Raw genomic sequence first — 17,638 nt, forward strand, 5'->3', positions numbered from 1 at the left:
TCAGCTACTCTCCTTTCCCTATAAAGGTCTTGAATCCCTGGGAGGGTGCTTGCCTAACGGGCCCTCTGAGGTGAAGCTGAAGGGAGATGAACATTGTGTACCAGTGCAACTAGTAGAGCTTTGAGGAGTAGGATTATATGACGTTCCTCAGTTCTGGATTCAGTTTTTCCATAGAGACACTTAAATGCTTTTGGCTCAAATAAGGTTTTTATCTTGACAGAGCTCAGCATGTTGTGCTTGCTTGTTGGCCAGGACTGCAGCTTGGTTGGGCACCTGACCTGCAGCAAGGGCAACAGGAAACAAAGATTTCCTCTACTTGAAACTGGAGGAGGGGAAGGCTTCTGAGCATGTTCCTCCATCCTGGGCAGGGGTTGCCTGCCATATAAGACTGATTTAAATGGCCTTCCTCTTCACCAACTCCTCTCTACCTCTTCATGCCTGACTTCTCTTTACCAGTGTAATTAGCTGGACTGATTTGATAATGTAATACCTAGCTGCTTTATAATTTCAAGGTTGCTATTTTTTGTCTTTTGGGCTTTGAAAGCTTTTCAGATGCCTCCACATCTGAGGAAACTTGCTTGTTGGGCAGATACGTTCTTGGTCATGATTGTTTCGGAGAAGCCTGCAACCAGAGCCCTTTTGGATAGAGGAAGTGCTTAAGTTGTTTCTTTTCTTTTTTTTTCTAGATTTCTAGCAAATACTTCCTAGAAAATCGATAACCTTCCACCTTGATCAAGCACAGTGGACAGCTGGCACAGCTGTGTGCTCAGTTACACAGATAGTGTCACAGTTTTCTCTTTAAGATGGGGCAAGGCTGGTATGGCCAAACACTGATGTCTTCTTGCATTTCGATTATCCATGATGAAACTGAACACAAATATAAGTGTATGACTTACCACATGGGTTTTGTCTAGGTGATCTTTCTGAGAAGAGAAAGCCTGGAGAAATGCTGAGGAACAGCTTTCTTGGGTATGCTCAAAAAAAACCCCAAACCCAGCACAAACCCTGTAGAGTAGAATTATTCTTTGTTTTTCAGACTTGAAACTGCACCTCCAGAGCACAGACTATGGGAACTTCCTGGCCAACGAAGCCTCCCCACTCACCGTCTCAGTCATAGACGACAAGCTGAAGGAGAAGATGGTGGTGGAGTTTCGTCACATGAGGAACCACGCGTATGAGCCCCTAGCAAGTTTTCTGGACTTCATCACGTGAGTACCAGCTGTTTGTGAAAAGCATTTGAAATGTTGGCATTCTTCCAGACTTGAGGGCTCTCAGACTAGCTTTCCATAGAATCATAGAATCGCTATGGTTGGAAGAGACCTCAAAGATCATCAAGTCCAACTGCATACCCAATGCCACCGTGCCCACTAAACTCGAAGCACCACATCTCAACGTTTTTTGAACACCTCCAGGGATGGTGAGTCCACCACCTCCCTGGGGATCCTGTTCCAATGCTTACCAACTCTTACAGTGAAGAAATTCTTCCTAATATCCAATCTGAACCTCCCCTGACACAACTTGAGACCGTTTCCTCTTGTACTATCGCTAGTTACTGGGGAGAAGAGACTGACTCCCACCTCACTACACCCTCCTTTCAGGTAGTTGTAGAGGGCGATAAGGTCTCCCCTCAGCCTCCTTTTCTCCGTACTCAGCCCTGTAGCTGCTGTGTTGTCTGCAGCTTCTCGAATGAAACTGTTTATCTGGAGGTCTCAAACCAGCAGCGTGGTGTTGTGTTACCACTATGTTGTTAAAAGCTTCTGCTCCCGGGGTGTGCATGCTCCATTGGCACAGCTACTTAACCTGCCTTCCATTGCAGAATTGGTTCCGTCTCGTATTGGAGCTGACATTTACCCATATCCCTTGTATTAAATGTTCCTGTTTTATTTTAAAATGTGATCCTGCTGCAAAACATACGCAGGACAGCAGCTGCCTGCTAGTTCTGACCCACTGAGATCGATCAGCCTTCGTCAGGGCTGCTGTGATCCCACCATCCCACCCCAGGGGCTGTAGGCCTTCCTCTGACCCCGTCACAAACTGGTTCAGGGAGTTGAGCTGACCAAAAATTGAACAACTTTTCCCTTTTGGGGTTAATCTTTGATTTGGTTTTTCTCAGCCAGCTCAGTGGAATTCAACAAACATCAGCACTAGGGGAAGGGAGGGCCCAGAATATGCAGCAGGAGAAGAGAGGGCTGCAGCAACCTCAGCATGTCTTTGTCAGTGCATGAAAAAACACAGGGTGTGTGCGATTCCACAGCAGGTTCAGATGATGTGAAAAGCTTGAAATAGCACAGTGTTCTTGCAGGTATCTTCTAGTGATTTTGTACAACCCTCTGCTTCCCTGTGTGCTGCTCTTGTTATAATTGGGAATACAATGAAACTGCTAGTCTTGGTGTGATACCAGTTATGCTAGCTTGCAGCTGAAACATGGAAGTAAAATTGCCTTTTTTTACTTTCCTTCGTCTGTGTTCCTGTAAGCTCTAGTTTAGCTTGAAAACTCCATAGCCAGTGGCCTTCTCTAACCAGTAAGGAGATAAGTGATGGACAAAAGTGAATTTCTGGTTCAATAGAACATGACTTTCTTCTTCTCAGAGATGCAAGATATTGTACTCTATTTTTGAATCGGAAAGCTAATACATCAGCATTCATTTATTTGCTACAGTGAGCTTTGGCTCATCGCGGGCACTCTGGCAAGTGGTGTTTAATCTTGCATTTTTGGCAGTTGTGTGGGCGTTATCTTGCTTGCCACCTAGAGGTTTTTGAATGGTGCAGGCTGATGTGGAAAGGCCTTTGTGGTCGATTCACAGTTTTAAAATTTTGGTCTATGTGTGGCATCTCCTGCATGTGCACGTACCGATTAAACACCTGTCTCTCTGCTCTCTTTCTTCCTGTTCTGTCCTTTCTGTGTCTGGACAGTAACGCCATCTCATTTTTCTAACCCAGTGGCTCATATCTGTTATTTTCTGGGTCACTGTGCTAAAGCTGCCTCTCTCTTAAGCCTTCGCTGTTTTCCAAGAAATAGTTTTTTCTTATATGCCTGTCACTAAAACTGATGGAGTTTTCATATTTGGCTCCAGATACAGAGCAAGACATGGCAAGTCATCGGCAAGAAATGACCATGCCCCAGTTTGCAGCAGTGTTTGCAATGGATGAAACAGTTTCTAGCTCATCATCTTAGTTGTATGGAGCAATCTCTTCTATTCCCTCAAACTTAAGTTAACTTTCAAAACGCCTCTTTGCCCATCTTTAATTTGCTGTAAAGACATCAGTACTGTTTGAGCCTGGCCACATGAGGTAGTTTGTCTTCCACTGATGCTTTTCCTTTGTTGCCCTACAGGTTTATGGAAATGTCTAATCTCTATCGAAGTATCATGGTAATCACTAATGGTCTCTTCTTTTAGCTTATATCATATCTGTTTAAAGGCAATAGTCTAGGCAGGATGCGTGAGTATCTTGCAGACTTTAAAACTTTGCTGTTTCCTAACTGTACCGCTTTGAAAACCAGTGTGTGGAAAAGATGAACTGAAAGGTCTCAGACCGTGCCTGCCCCGATTACATGCTGCGTGGCTTGGTAGGAAGGCTACAAATAGCTGTGGAAATACAGTTTCCTGTTACACCAGTCCTGCTGACCTTTATCCAGTGTCTACATCCAGCTCAAGTTGTGCAGAAGACCTTAAACATCTCACATAATTTGATAGGCCAGTTCTCGCAGCTGTTTGAATGACTGAACTTTAAAACTGGTGTTTTGCCCTCAACTTGATTTAACTTTGATCTTTGTTCTGCTTCTGTGTCTCTGATTTTGATGAGCTCTCTATAGCAAAACACAATTTTGTGCAGATATCTGTATCTCTTGCCTACTGCGTAGTCTTGTCTTGAATATATTGGTCCCATTCAGCACAGGATGTTGCTTCCTCGAGTTGTCTTCACTCTCATCTCTTCTTTTCCTTTTTACTCACAAGATTTGCTTTAATGCCACTGACTGCAGCGCTGCCTAGAGTAAGGCAGAAGGCGAAGCAGGAGAAAAGCTGGTTTGCTACATGAAGCATCTCCGCTGTCTTGTGGAGCCTTTTGTGCAAGGAGTCCAAGTGTTCAGTTGTGTTTTGGCATGGTTCTGCTGCACCGCTGATGGAGGGGTCTCCTCTGGGTCTGCGCTCATCACACCATTGGAGTATTGATGAAATAGAGAAGGTGTTATCAGCTTCAGCTGGCCCAAGGTGGGAGTTGCTATCAGTGTATTAGAAGCTCTAATAACTTCTAATGACACTACAGACAAGTTAAAACAGAAGAATGAGGACAGTGAAACACAAGGAGTTTGAGGAGAGTGCTGGTTTTGCTCAGTGGGTCTTAATATCTTCTGTTGATAACCCTAATGTATTTAGTGACTGGGCTAGTAGAAAAGAGGATAGACTAGAGATGACTTCTTGAGCTGCCTTTCAGGCTGTGTTTTGTTCCCTAAAGCTGTCCTGTGGGTTGTAGTAGATCTGGGTTTTGGGGCAGGGGGCAGAAGTTCCAGAGATTCTGTCTGCTGACAGCGTGGAGCTTCCCACACACATCCGAAATAGCTGGGAGAACAGCTCTGTTTGGAGGCTGGCAGCCTTCATCTAACCCAGGCTTGTGTGTGGCAGCGTCCTGGAGGTTTTAGGCCGAAGGATGTTGGCAGCCCTGGGGATGTTGTGCCTGCGCAAGTGGCAGAGGTACTGTGTCATCCTGCCTACTCTGAGTGACACTGGGACAAGCCTGTGCCACTTGATCTTCCACTCTGACTGGGCACACAGATAGGTGTGATGAGGTGATTTATCTTTGCCTTTTGAACATGGCTGTTTCCCACTCCTTTCTTTTAGGGTACTTAATGAAACTTGAGTAGGAAATGGTAAAGACAGCTCCAGGCAAGCAAGGCACCAGGTGTTTAGAAGAAGAAATTGTACTCAACTGCGTGTGTCCCTGTGCTAAACTTTACAGGCTCAATTGAAATAGAAAATGGTAGAAAGATATGGAGAGTTTTAGTGGGGCTGGTTTCTGCAGGAGGAAAACTGGAGTTCACTGGGAATCTGAGACAAGCATTGGGTTGTAAACGGAGATTTGTTAAAATCGAGTGGGATTGTAGGAGGTGTGTCTGGCTTAAAATGGAAGGAAGTGTTTCGTAGCATGTTCAGTTCAGCTCTGGAACTCAGTGCTGTCAGATGCTTTTCTGTTTTGTCAGATACTTAAGTTTTTGATTGCCTTAGAAATACTCCATAACCTCACACAGGCCCATAGGGACCTGTTAAACACTTGGGGCTCATCTCACTGAGAGTGTCCAGGGTGCAGATGACTAGTGCCAGGATGTGGATCAAGCGTTTAAAAACCAGTCAAGCTTTCTCCTTCACAAATGTCCTGCTGCACCTCTGGAGCGGTTTTGAGTTGATCAACAGGTGACTGTTGGCCTTGTTTTTGGAGGGTGCTCAGATCTTGACCTGGTGCTCGTTGCTGAGAAGATCTGAGGAACTGTCTGATCTTAGGAGCTGCTGGAGTCCTCGTCCCCTGTGACTGTTCCAACCTGCCAAAAGCCATGCTGTTTGTCCCTGCATGGGCTTATTCTGTCATTTCTCTTGCCTCTTCTAAGTGGCCGATAAACTAGGTGAGGCCATGGGAAGGAGAAGCAGCAACTGGGACAGCGTGGAGGCTCTGGAGCACCAGGAGGATGGATGTGTGTTCTGGTGTGCTCTCCTTGCCCAGCTCCCGGCAGATGAGGCAGCGCTGCCTGTGACTTGCCGGGAGGTGGCACTCCAGCCCCGTGGCTGCCTGGCCCCAGGTGCACACCCTGCCACAGGTAAGGATGGTCACCTCTGGAGGGGAGCAGGAATTAACTTGTCTTCTGAGCTTAGGGGGAAAGGACAGTGTTTAAAAGCACATGAACAAAACTAACCCAAGCTAAGCAGCAGCCTCAAAACAAGGTCTTCATTCCCCGAGTCGCTTGCTGCCTCTGATTTTTGTCCTGTTGTGCTCCTCTCCTGGCACCACGCTGACTCTTTCCTGGCTCCGATCCTCTCCAGGAACTCTTCTGTGGCAAGTGTGTGTTGTTAGTACCAAAATATTGAGGAAGTTGGCTGATCTCCCTTTTGTTTTTTCAAGCAATGTCTGTAGCTGGCAGCCTCTGCCACAGCGTATTGTGGCAAGGAAAAGCTGAAGTTGTTGAGCCTGCTGCAGTCTCTATAAAACACCTGCTAGCTCTGTGTCTTGCCACACAGCTCCTCACTGGAAGACTGCTGATGCTTCCCTGCGTCTTTCAGCCGACCATAGTAGGTTCTGACTGATGGGCACAAGCTGGCTGTTAACATCGCTGCTCCAACACAAACAATTGACTGTTTGGCTGAGGGAATGCAGCGATGTTCTGTAGGGCAGCAACAAACAGGTATTAAGTGTACTTGAAACAGCAAAACCCACTTCCTGAATTCAACAAGCACATATTGACTTGTGGGATGGAAGTGGGTTTTAGGTGGTTCTTGGTGATGTGCTGGTCTGCTAGCGCTGTCTGTCTGTAAAGGCTTTGTTCTTTGTGTTAGCCTGACATGGTGCCATGTCCTGTCTCTCCTTCCTTCAAGTGTTCCTGTATATGGTGTAGGTAGGATTCCTTATTGTGGTGTCGCTCCTGACTCTAGCCTGCTGTAGCCTGGTCAGATTGTCAGCCTTAGTATTTTTCTGGGGGAGGGGAGGGTAAAAAAAAAAGTTTGGATTTTTTTTTTTTTTTTCCTTGCTTCAGCACGGTCTTTCCCTGCTCTGGAAAGTCTGGTTTCAGAGCAGGGTGACATGTGGGGCTCTGGCAGCTGTTGGACCCCTTGAGCCCTTGCAGCAAGTTAATGGGCAGAGAAGCGTTCGATCTTGTGTTCGGGTGGGGGAGCTGCTGATAACTTTGCAGAAACTGAGTCTGCTGTAGGAGTGAGGTCTGGGGGTGAGCTGGGTCTAAACACGTTTTCCAAATCCATGATGAAGCTCATTGTCAGAGGACAGACTAGGTTGTCTTTTGTCTTTACCTTACCGGTCTGCTAGAGCTGTGAACCGGGTTCTTTGTTGCCCTGAGGATGCAGCTGGGAACTTGGCTTTCAGTATGTTTTTGTGGTCACAAGACGTGTTTTTGATGAGACTGCATGTACCTTTTCCCCTTGCGCATGCCTTTTCTTAGCTGACACTTCCCTCTCTTACCTTCTTCCTGACCCAGTCCTGCTCTGCCTCTCCCCTGCACTGGATAGATCTAGTTTCTGCTGCCTGACTTTGAGTTCGAACTTAATCTTGCAGCGGTGGTTTTTCTGGAGCCAAATTATTTCAATTGCTACTTGAGCTGAAGAGCAATAATCCTCTTCTCTGGAGTGGGAAGTTGCCTCTCTTTATTCTAAACGCTCTGGAGTGTGCATCCTGGCGTAACTGCAGAGGTTACAAAATTTGACTGCATCCTTTTGGAGTCCTTTCTTACAGAAGAAAAAAATCCAAAGGCTTTACATTAGACACTTGCAGTTTATTTGGGCGAATGCAACAATCTGAAAGATCTTTCCTAATGCTGCTGTGGTTAAAACTGCGCTATACTATTTTCAATTAGTTGTTGACTCCTTGGCGGCAGTGGGATTGGGAAGTAAAAATTACTGTAGTGGCTGGAGATCCTGCAATAAAAGGTTTATGAGCCTTTTCTGGCAGAGAGACTGTTTTGGCAGAGATGCACGGGTTTGACAAACAGCTTCCCTGTTTGCAGGGAGCGCAAGGTTGAACTGATAAGCCAAGTTCTTGCAGGGATTATGTAATTTTCAAAATAAGAGGGCATGTAACTAATGATCTGGAAACAGTCACAGACTTGCGTCCTCTGGACGGTAGCAGTGGAGCTGCATCTGTTCTCCTGCATACCTAAAGGATACAGATCTCATACCAGCTTCCCAGAACCAGTGTCTCTGAAAATGGACTGGGTTGCATACCTAAGTGGCAGCCATGGAAGTCATCTTTCAAAATGGTGTGACTGTGGGTGCCCTCATTGGAAAGGGAGCCTTTGAAAGGTGGATTTTGCTGTGTATTATGTTGAGGGAATGCTTTTTTCCCAAACCTCTAGCACCTGGAAAACACTTCATTTGGCTTGTGGATTTGAACTGGAACAGCGTAACCTTCCTACTACTGACTGGTGCTGTCCTTTGCTTGGAAGGTGTTAGCACAGTGCCTTGCAAACACAGTGACCACCGTAATGATTGGGAGAGCTAGCAAAATGTTATCGGTGGCAGTAAAAATGTAGCAAAAAGTGAGCGATGAGCCCCAGTGTAAGCCTGTGTTTCACTATGATAGAGAAATCTCTAATGAAACTCTGCAGCCCTGAGAAAGGGCTCTAGCATGCAAGCTGTGGGTGGTTAGGTGAGCACTCACCACCCCTGGATAACATCCCTGTCCAAGCTGATGCCCTTTTATCCAGAGGCAGTGTGTGGACTTAGCTATCTTCTCGGGCTTTGTTTAAAGGTGATTCCCTCTGGTGTTTCTTCAGCTTGCAGGAACAGTCCTTGTGCTTCCTTTGTGTTCCTTCTCGCAATCTTTGCCTCTACAGGTTGAACAGGTCAGGGAGGGAGTGTGTTAGGAGGTTATCAATACTCCTCTGATCAATGTATGTGTAGTTGCAACTTTTCCATAAGACGACCTGTGTGCAGTGCCTTCTGTTCCCATGTGACATGCTTCACTCCTTTGTTCTCAAGGTCTTCTGGTACTGGACTTTAGCAGCCTTCATTTTCCTTTTACCTTTCCATCGATTTGCCTCACCCACTGTTCTAGACTGGCAGGTTCAACCCAGAGAAGGCCTAGAGGCCATGGGTACTGCTTCTGAAGGCTTTTTGGGGGCATCTTGGGTCCTAGTCCGCTCTCCCAGATCCATTCTGTATGCTAGTTTGAAGTCTAGTAAATACTTATATAGAGCTTTGCCTAAGTACCACAATATTTAGAGGCCAAGCTAAATCTTGTGTCTTCCCTGTATGGTTTACTGCATGTCAAGCGGGATGATTTTTCTTGGCTTCTGCTGGCAGCAGGCCTGTACGCACAGTAATGTTCTGCACATCAGCGGGGTCCAGACCATGCATTCGCTGAGAAGTGGGTAAAGGCTTTTAGGCCATTAAACTCATTCAACCTTCTTAGCTACTAGAGGCAGTTTTGGAGATAATGTGAGATTACACAGTGCAGCCTTTCATCTTCTTTTATATCCTTGAAATGTTGGGGGGTTTGTTTGTTTGTTTTGTTTTTGTTTGGTGGTTTGCTTCTTTTTTAGTGCTTTACATGTAAGAAAGGTAAGAAAACAGTTTATGCAAGTTTGGCTTTTGCAACTGGTCTGTGTGAAAGCAGCATGATTAGATGTTTCTGGTCAATATTTAAAATGTAATTAGTGCTGAGGTCTGCTCAGCACAGTGTGCCAGGACTCAGCCTTGCGTATCAGCCTAGTGTTTCTCAAGCTTTGAGGCATCAACTTTAGGCAACCAGAGATTCCTGCACAAGGCTGTGAGGTGTTCAAAACTTTTCCTGATGTTTCAAGGAGTTTGTACACATCTAGAACACAATGTCATGTTCATAAAGCCTCAAAATTAAAAGTACTTCATCTAGTTTTTTTTCTCGTTAGCCTTTAATGCAGCTAATGCTGTGTGGTGGCTTATAAGTTACTGGATGATACCATTGGAAAACTGAGGTCAGTATCCCAAGAGACGTAGACTCACTAGAAGATGGTGAAAATCGTGTGGAGATGCAGCTAAATATAGATCAGTGCTGAGAACATTCCTGGATACTTGGATTTGAAAGGCTGCCACAGCCTCTGTAGTACTGTGAAGTTATAACTCTTTGCTGTGAAATGGTCTCGTCGATCTAAGTTTAGCAGGGCGCCCATTTATTGGCTGAGTGCGTTTGGTTTGTGGCGGCAACCATGAAATTCTCAGCTTTCTCTTTGGCAGGTTCACGAACTTACCACTTAGGTGTGGGTTTTTGTTGGTATGACTCTAGGAAAGACAGTGTGCAAAGACAGGAAGAGATCAGTGCGCTTCGCGTGGAGACCATCACATGCTGTTCCCTGGGCTCCCTGAACTTCAGCTGCAGATGAGGAGTAGAATTGCTCCTGGCCAGAAGCTGCTGGTCTGACATGATCTAGTCTGAGCTGAAAAACTTATTTAAGGATTTGACTCGGTTCATTCAGTGTCTATTACTTGAACAAGCCTCAGTGAGGCACTGAGGTCTTCCTGATGTGCACATCCCTCTATTTCCAGTTCAGAACAGCTGTACAGTTGCTTACTAATGATCTTAAATGGACACTCCAGATACAGGCATCTCAACTGTTGGCACTATTCTTAACGTCAGCTACTGCTCTTTTGTGCTTTGAAGCCTATGCGTTGCTTTCCCTCATGACTGCTTATGTTTGAAGCTTGAGAGAAGGGTGACAAGTGGCTATGCATCCCAGCATCTTTGCTCAGGTCTCGAACCCAGTGGGATATAGAGATGGGTCTGTGTACTTGTGCACAAACCCAAGGAAGCAGTCGTACAACCAACCTGAAACTTTTTCCTTAGGCTACTTCCCCCACCAGCCCCTGAGTACGTGAGCTGGATGAGCTGCAAGGGGGAAGCACTGGATGCTAAAGTGACTATAGTCAAAACAACTTCATCATCATTTAAAGCTGTCTCTAGAATTCACGCCAAGTTCAGAGCACTGCTCTGATCCCACTGGAGATTTCCCCTTTTCATCCCAAAATAAACACATGCTTCTACACTAATCTGAGTAACTGCCCAATACGGTCACATAGGGACTTTTATCTCGCTAGCTTTTAGTCTGCATTAAAGTCTAATGCAGCATTAAAGTTACCTGAGCAATGTAATACCTTAACCCATCCCAGCAAAACCCTCGAGCCGCAGCCGGGTTCTTCCCTGCTATGCTTTTCTGCACCAGCCCGCCGCTCTCTGCGATTGCTGTGGATACGGCGGGCTGTCCTCATGACCCTTTGCTGAGCAGCTGTTAAGCTACAGTTTGGCAAGGCTTTCCGAGGATCCCTGAGAAAGGCAGGTCATGCAATGTTCCGTCGTTAGTCATGCTTTGTGACCACTTGCGGTATTGTTTATGGTTTCTTTAGTATCCTGGAGTAGAAAGCAATAAAAAAACCAACCTATCTGCTGTGGGACAATGACTCTTTGTGATCAGATTAGATTAGTAAATTGGGGAGGGAGAAGCTCTAACTGTCTTGGGGTCGTTGCCTTGTAGGGCTATGCCCAAGCGCCTTCAGGCCAAGTTGTAAAGGCCCCATGTGATGAGCTTTCATGCATTTTTTAGCAGGGGAGCACATGAAGCCTTTCCCAATATTCAGCGGGCCATTGTAATCTTTCTTGCATCTCATTTATCAGTGGCTGTACTTAACTCCAAAAGGAGGAAAACATACATTGTCAAAGTATCTGTACGTGGCTTTCGCATGTGTGCTCTACTCCTTGATTCTGCTTGTTAGCTATCCAAGGGTGACTATCCCAGAAGTTAGCTTCTGGGGCCTGGCTCTCCTGTGTTTTCTCTGAGAGGTCTCTGCTGTGCCTGTCTGAGACCATACCTCCCAAAACCAACAGTGAGATGATCTCTCTGACCTGCTGCTGCTGGAAGGAACGTTTCTACACCCCCCCACACACCCCTTTTGGCTTCTCTAGGCATAGCCTAGCCTGGCTTTGTTCTTGTTATGGGAGTGTCACCCAGTGTCTATTGTGCTGAACTGGGTGTTGCTGGAGGAGTGAAGATACTGGCTCTGGTTGTCTCTAACTTCAGGAAGCTGTAAACCATCACCTTTCTCCTGCTGTGGGTGATATTTCTGTGCTTGCTGACTATTTTATGTCCTTTGATAAGAAATTCTACTCTTGTGTGAGACGTTACTGACACTTCTCAGTATCAACTAATGTTGTATTTCTGTGAATGTGAATTTCTGGAATATACCACACCTCAAGTCAGTGGGTGACAGGAAGAGCGAGGCAGGGCGTGACTGTGCACATGAAACTCTGGCTGAATGTACACTCTTTGTGTGTCCATCTCCTTGTGTGGGCAGATAGCTGCTCACAACAGGAGAGTAAAACACATTCTTGCCCAAGAGACTTTTGACTACAGTCTTTGTGGAGGCAAGGTTGGGAGTTTGAGATAAGGTGCCATTTTACCGCTTAATTAAAACCCTACTGTGCCACGTCACTGGCTGTAGTTTATATAGAGCCTCCATGTAGTTCTTTCTCCTCCGAACTCCTACTGAGTGTTCCCAGTCAGCTAGTGCAGAGGCTCATCCTCACCAAGGAGCTGGTTGGTCCTTCTACCTGTCTCCAGTCTCCCACCAGACCATCCTACATCCTAATCTGTTTTCCACGCCAAGCGGACTGCAGTAAGACTTCATGGTGTTGCAAGTGACCAACTGCTCCTGTTTTCTGATATGTCCCGTAGTCTGGTCCTCTGTTTAGCTGCACTGAAACCTAGTTAAGGCTAAATGCTCTTGGAGGGGTCTGAGCATGTGTTAACCGTGAAAGCTTGAAACATCTGAAGCTGGTCAGAACCTGACAGGAGATGAGGAGGATGATGATGACAAAAGCTGCTCTATTAAACAAGTAGTTGGAGGTTCCTAGGAAAATTGCTGCCACCTTAATAAATCTAATCCTTTGGGCCTGGGAGGAAATGCCAGTGTAGCCAGGACCTCTGCTATGGTCTTAGTACAGCTGTGCTAATGGAGGCAGATGCATTCTTGTTGGGCCCTGGCACAGGAAAGCAAGTGTTGCCCTTTCTGCAGATGAGAAGAGGCTTTTCCAGCTGCCCTGGCACTAGAAGACTTGCCTCATAGTCATGATTGACTAAGCCCTGTCTGTTTTTACTGAAATGAAGCAGGGGCTGAATGTGAATAAGTGTGGTCTGGACTTGCTTGAAGGAAATAGGAACTATCAGGAAGGATTAGGTAGTGGTGCTGGTGTCTGCCTGGCCTCAGCAGGTACCAGGAGACCTTTGTCCTGCTGCAGCTCTCTTGTTATCGTAAAGGTTTAAATGCTGTCACTGTGGAAATTCGAATGAGAGATTTCCCCTCTATCTTGCGCGTGGTAACCCCTCCTCCCGCAGGGTTGAATCCTTCTCTGACAGCAAGATTTAAGTAACCTTGATAGGTAAAGTACTCTATCAAAGTTGATGCTGGGCCTCTTTAGAGGCCTTGGTATTTCGTCTATAGACTGTGCCTCTCCCCAGTCTTCCCTGAAGGATGGTGAAACAAGCGAGTTAAGGCGTGTAAGTGAAATGGGGGGACCTCTGCTTTGCCCTATTTGCAAGCTGGAAATAGGAAAGACATGTGCTAGCATACCGTGCAATGACTGGATTTCCTTGCCTGTTCCTTCATTGTAGGCCTTGTTGAAGAAAGAAATTTGGTCTGGTCCTATGTTGTTGCCTTGCTTTGAGACTAGTCCTCTGTTTGGTCTTTCCTGAAAGCTACTGTGTTGCACTAAGCAAACTTGCATGTTTGAGGGGAGAGAGAAGATTGTTTCCCAGATCCACTGAATCCTTGGTCTGGCACACCTCACGGAGATGGATCTGTGTTAGGGTGCAGATGCTTGTATTTACCAGGAACCAGCTGCTTACTGCGAGGGCCTTACCCTCAGATCTCATGAACGAGGCCCTTCTTGCTGTTGTGGAGATTGCAATCATCTCCATGGTAAGAGTTGCACAAACAGAAGGGAGGATAATGATGGTGCTGATTAAAGGGCAAAAGGAAGTTTCCTAGTACGTAAAGCTTCTACTGATTGCCCTGGTTCTAGATTGAATGTCCCCGGAAAGGTAGGCTGCAAATGCAGACAGGCTCTGTGCAAAAATAGTAGGGCCAGGAGGTGTGTTACCTAGCCCTGCGGTGTAGAGAGAAAAAAAGCAGGACGTTTGAGGAACTAAGGTGTGGATTTGTTCATGGACATGCCCTTTGAGCATATTTGAGAGGCAGTAAGCCCATCTAATAAAAACTACCGAAATCTGCCTTCACCTGGCTCTGCTTACCTGCCTTTGATGTGGTTCAAAGGGAAACAGGGCTGCACTATGTCCTCCTTGCTGTTGGTCTTTATATTTCTGAGCTGACATCCTGATGCCTGTCTGACAAACGTGTGCAGAGCCTTGCCATCCCTGCATTTGCCTCAGTCCCGTTGTGCTGGCCTTAAGTTCCCTTTCTTCATTACTGAAGTACACATGGGAAAAATGAACCTCAACAGAGCTCCAACTCCAGACGTGCACAGCTCCTTCTGCCATTCTAGTTCAGGCCTGATCTCGTTTGTTTTGGAACAGCTCCTGCCAAGGAGCTTCTTCAGGTCTTTTCCATCTTTAGAGTTAGAGCTCTGACAGTGAGAGCAAGAGAGCGTAAAAACCTAAATATCCAGCTCTTCCAGCATCTGTGCTTCTTCCCTGTACTGCTGAGGGACATTTGCAAAGGCATCTTCTGCTGACTGAAAAAAAACCCAAACTCATCTCACTTGATGTTTTTCAGGTTCTCGGCTTAGTTGGCTTATGGCTAAGCTGGTGGTAAAGGTGCCTAGAGCATCACTCCTGTTCTTGCTGGGGACACATTTCCTCTCAGCTCCTTGTATTTACATGATGCCGTGATCCCTTGCTTGGACCTTCTACTAGGAGAAGGCCACCAGCCTTTCTTGTATGCCCAGTCTTCAGGCCAGCGGTGTATCCCTTCTCTGGCTGGACTGGGAGAACTGGGAGGTGATTTTTTTATTTCTGCTCTATTCAGCACTGCTGGAGGCCTTGCTTTGAGTGCTGTGCCCAGTTCTGCACTCTTCAGTGGAAGAGAAACGTGGACATACTGGAGAGAAGGGCCACAGAGGGCTTGCGGTGATGGAACTTGTGCTGAGTGCCATGGTTCTGGATTGAATGTCCCATTACTGCAGTGCCAAAGACTGAATCTGCTAATCCTGTATAACATAAGTGGAGAACTTGATCAGGGACATCATAACGTGGGCTAGTGCAAAGAAGTTTGTAGCTTTTGATGGTAGAGGTGTGGAAAAACCTTGCGTGTAGTTTCACGAGGTTGTGAAAGAAGGTTGTGGCAGAGCTGCCAGCCCTGTTGGTTTTGGAAGGAAGCGGGGCTGCGGAAACATGACCCTCTCTCCATAGTCTTGGCAAGATGGAGCAGTGCTGCTGGCACTGAAGCTGAGCTTGAGTCAGGCTATCTGCAGATTCCCCTTTGCTGGTGTCCTACCATGTGTACTTTTGCACATGCTCTCTACAGAGCATGGTGATGCAAGGAGAGCGGTGGGAATGCTGGAAGGACAAATGTTCCCAGCTACTGTGTGGGAGGATGTGGGGAAGCTGGAGCCAGGTTCCTCTTGGAGGTGTGTGGGGTTAAGATGAGAGAGAGTAGACAAAAGACCACAAGGGAAATTCTGATTAGCTGTTAAGAAAAGACTTTTCATTGTTGAGTGTGGTCAGACACTGAAGTAGAGCCTCAGGGAGATTGTGAGAGGCACGTCCTTGCAAATAATCTAAAGTTCAGCTGGATAAAGCCCTGAGCAGCTGGAGCTGGCCATGCTTGGAGCAGGACATTGGGCCAGAGACCTCCAGAAGTCCCTTCCAATCTAATACTCTTTAGTGATAGGTAGGAGATGCCCAGATGATGTGGTTCAGCTGTAGCATAAATCACAGCCTAGGACTATGCTTGACTCCCTTCTGCCAGGCTGGCAAGATAAGAAGACATTAAGGAGGCACCTTACTAGTTCTTTATGGAAAGGGTGCATCTTTCTGGAGATGTTCCCAGGGACTGAAGATGTGTGCCCGGCTGGTGCCAGATGCTTCTTGTTGTATTGTTTGTGTTTGTATCGTGACAGGCTTCCTCTTGCATTGCTCCAGGTACAGCTACATGATTGACAACGTCATTCTGCTGATCACTGGGACTCTGCACCAGCGTTCGATCTCCGAACTGGTGCCCAAGTGCCATCCTCTGGGAAGTTTTGAGCAGATGGAAGCTGTGAACATTGCTCAGACACCTGCGGAGCTCTACAATGCAATCCTGGTGGACACTCCCCTGGGTGAGTGGAGTCTTTCAAAATACCTCTCAGCTGTGCGTGGAGCATTTGTCCCTTTCTCCCCCAGTCTTAACTAGGCCCAGCTAAGCCTAAGTTGTGCTCGAGGAGGACAAAGCAGTGGGTAATGCACAGCTGTGGCTAGGCTGGAGTTCAGATTTATGTCCTATGCCAGTTTTTCCTCTGGAGGACCAACTAGCTCTCCGTACACTTCAACAAATATCCAAAGCAGCACACTGGTAGTGCACACTGTTGGGGGGTTTGGTTTGTGTGAGCCAGGCCTTGAGCTGTTATGGCAGTGCAGGTGTAGTTAGATCTGATCTGCTAGATATGTCCATTTACCAGCTCTTCTGGGAATCGTCACCTGAAATTGGAGAAGGAGAAAGTTTGAATGGTCTTAGACAATGAGATTTCTTTAAATAATTGTCATGGAATACATGGCACATGTGCTTCCTTAGTGAAGGGCTATCGAATCCTCTGCTGGAATGAGTCACTTAATTTCCAGCACTTCTAGTTGGACCATTGGGCAGTTTCTTGTAGGCAATTTTTGTAGATAATTCTAGAGATCTGCACGTGCCTAGTCTTGTTCTGAGACTGATAAAATTAGCTCTAGGTCAAGGAAAGCTCTTTATATTAAAAAAAAAAAACAAAACCAAACAAAACACCAAAGAAAAACAGAAAAAAAAACTACAAACAACACAAAAACTCTCCAAAAACCTTTTTAAGCTCATTGTATGACAGGTTACTGCACTGAGATATACTGTCTCAGGGCCACAGGCCTTGACCAGGAGGCACATATGCTGAAACCGAGTGTCTTATGAACAGCTAGTCAGGCAGGTATGTTCTTTAAAGATAAAAGGTGTAGGAACTAGTTCTGGAGAGAATATGAAAGTCTTTTTGCAGTAGTAGGAGAGGTAGTTGCAGGAGACTTGCTAGTTTAGCCTCTGTGGTCAAAAACGTAATGAGGTACGCCTGAGTCAGTGATTAGTGATTCTTTTGGGGTTGCTAAAAAGAACAAAACACTCTAAATCATCATATAGTCTTTGATAGAAATAGTTGGTTTTGGAACTTGAAGTGCTTTTGCGAACGTTTTGTGTAATAATGGGGCAAGTGAAGCAGTTGTAATGGAAAAATGACTTGCCAGATAGAGCCCAGCGAAGGAGGGAAGACGTGTGTCGAAATCTGAATTGCAAGGTAGGGCAATAATGCAGCACGAGAACCAAGGCTCTGCCTGCAGCTGAGTTGAGCCCACTGTAGGGATGATGTGTGGGAAGAAAATCCTCCTCGGAAGTAAGCAGGAACCTTCCCATTTTAGGAATAAGGTAGAACAGAGTATTTAAAAGATGCTAGCTCGCAGAGGCCTTAAAGCTTCCAGCTGTGTATGGAGTAAAAATGCCCCGTTACAGTGGTCAGGTCATTCTGGAGAACATGGCTGGTAGTTGAGGGTCTCTGCCTCTTGCATTCATGTACTTGTACATGAGTTGATTTTGCCTGCTTCTCCCCCAGCTAGGCTGACTGCCTCTTCAGACCTTTGCCCTGGCCATGCCCTTGAGGCTGTGTACCATCTAGTGTGGCATTTATTCAGCAGGCGAACATGGGGAGTAGCTGTGTTGCATAAACAAGGAGGCCT

The 17,638-nt window shown here is 46.3% G+C and overlaps 1 protein-coding gene across 1 annotated transcript in view; it reads left to right on the forward strand.

Annotated features, from left to right (window-relative positions):
* Positions 1-1,036: 1,036 nt before the first annotated feature.
* The window catches only part of ATP6V0D1 (ATPase, H+ transporting, lysosomal 38kDa, V0 subunit d1), a gene marked incomplete at its 5' end in the record, with an annotated part of 25,051 nt that continues 8,449 nt past the window's right edge, over positions 1,037-17,638 (forward strand). Inside the window, 2 exons of the mRNA XM_009705679.1 lie at positions 1,037-1,208; positions 15,836-16,014. Of these exons, the coding sequence (XP_009703981.1) occupies positions 1,037-1,208; positions 15,836-16,014 (351 nt within the window). The remainder of the gene's footprint in view (positions 1,209-15,835; positions 16,015-17,638) is intronic.

This window comes from Cariama cristata, unplaced genomic scaffold, assembly GCF_000690535.1.
Source record: "Cariama cristata isolate BGI_N322 unplaced genomic scaffold, ASM69053v1 scaffold13418, whole genome shotgun sequence".
Classification (NCBI taxonomy): domain Eukaryota; kingdom Metazoa; phylum Chordata; class Aves; order Cariamiformes; family Cariamidae; genus Cariama; species Cariama cristata.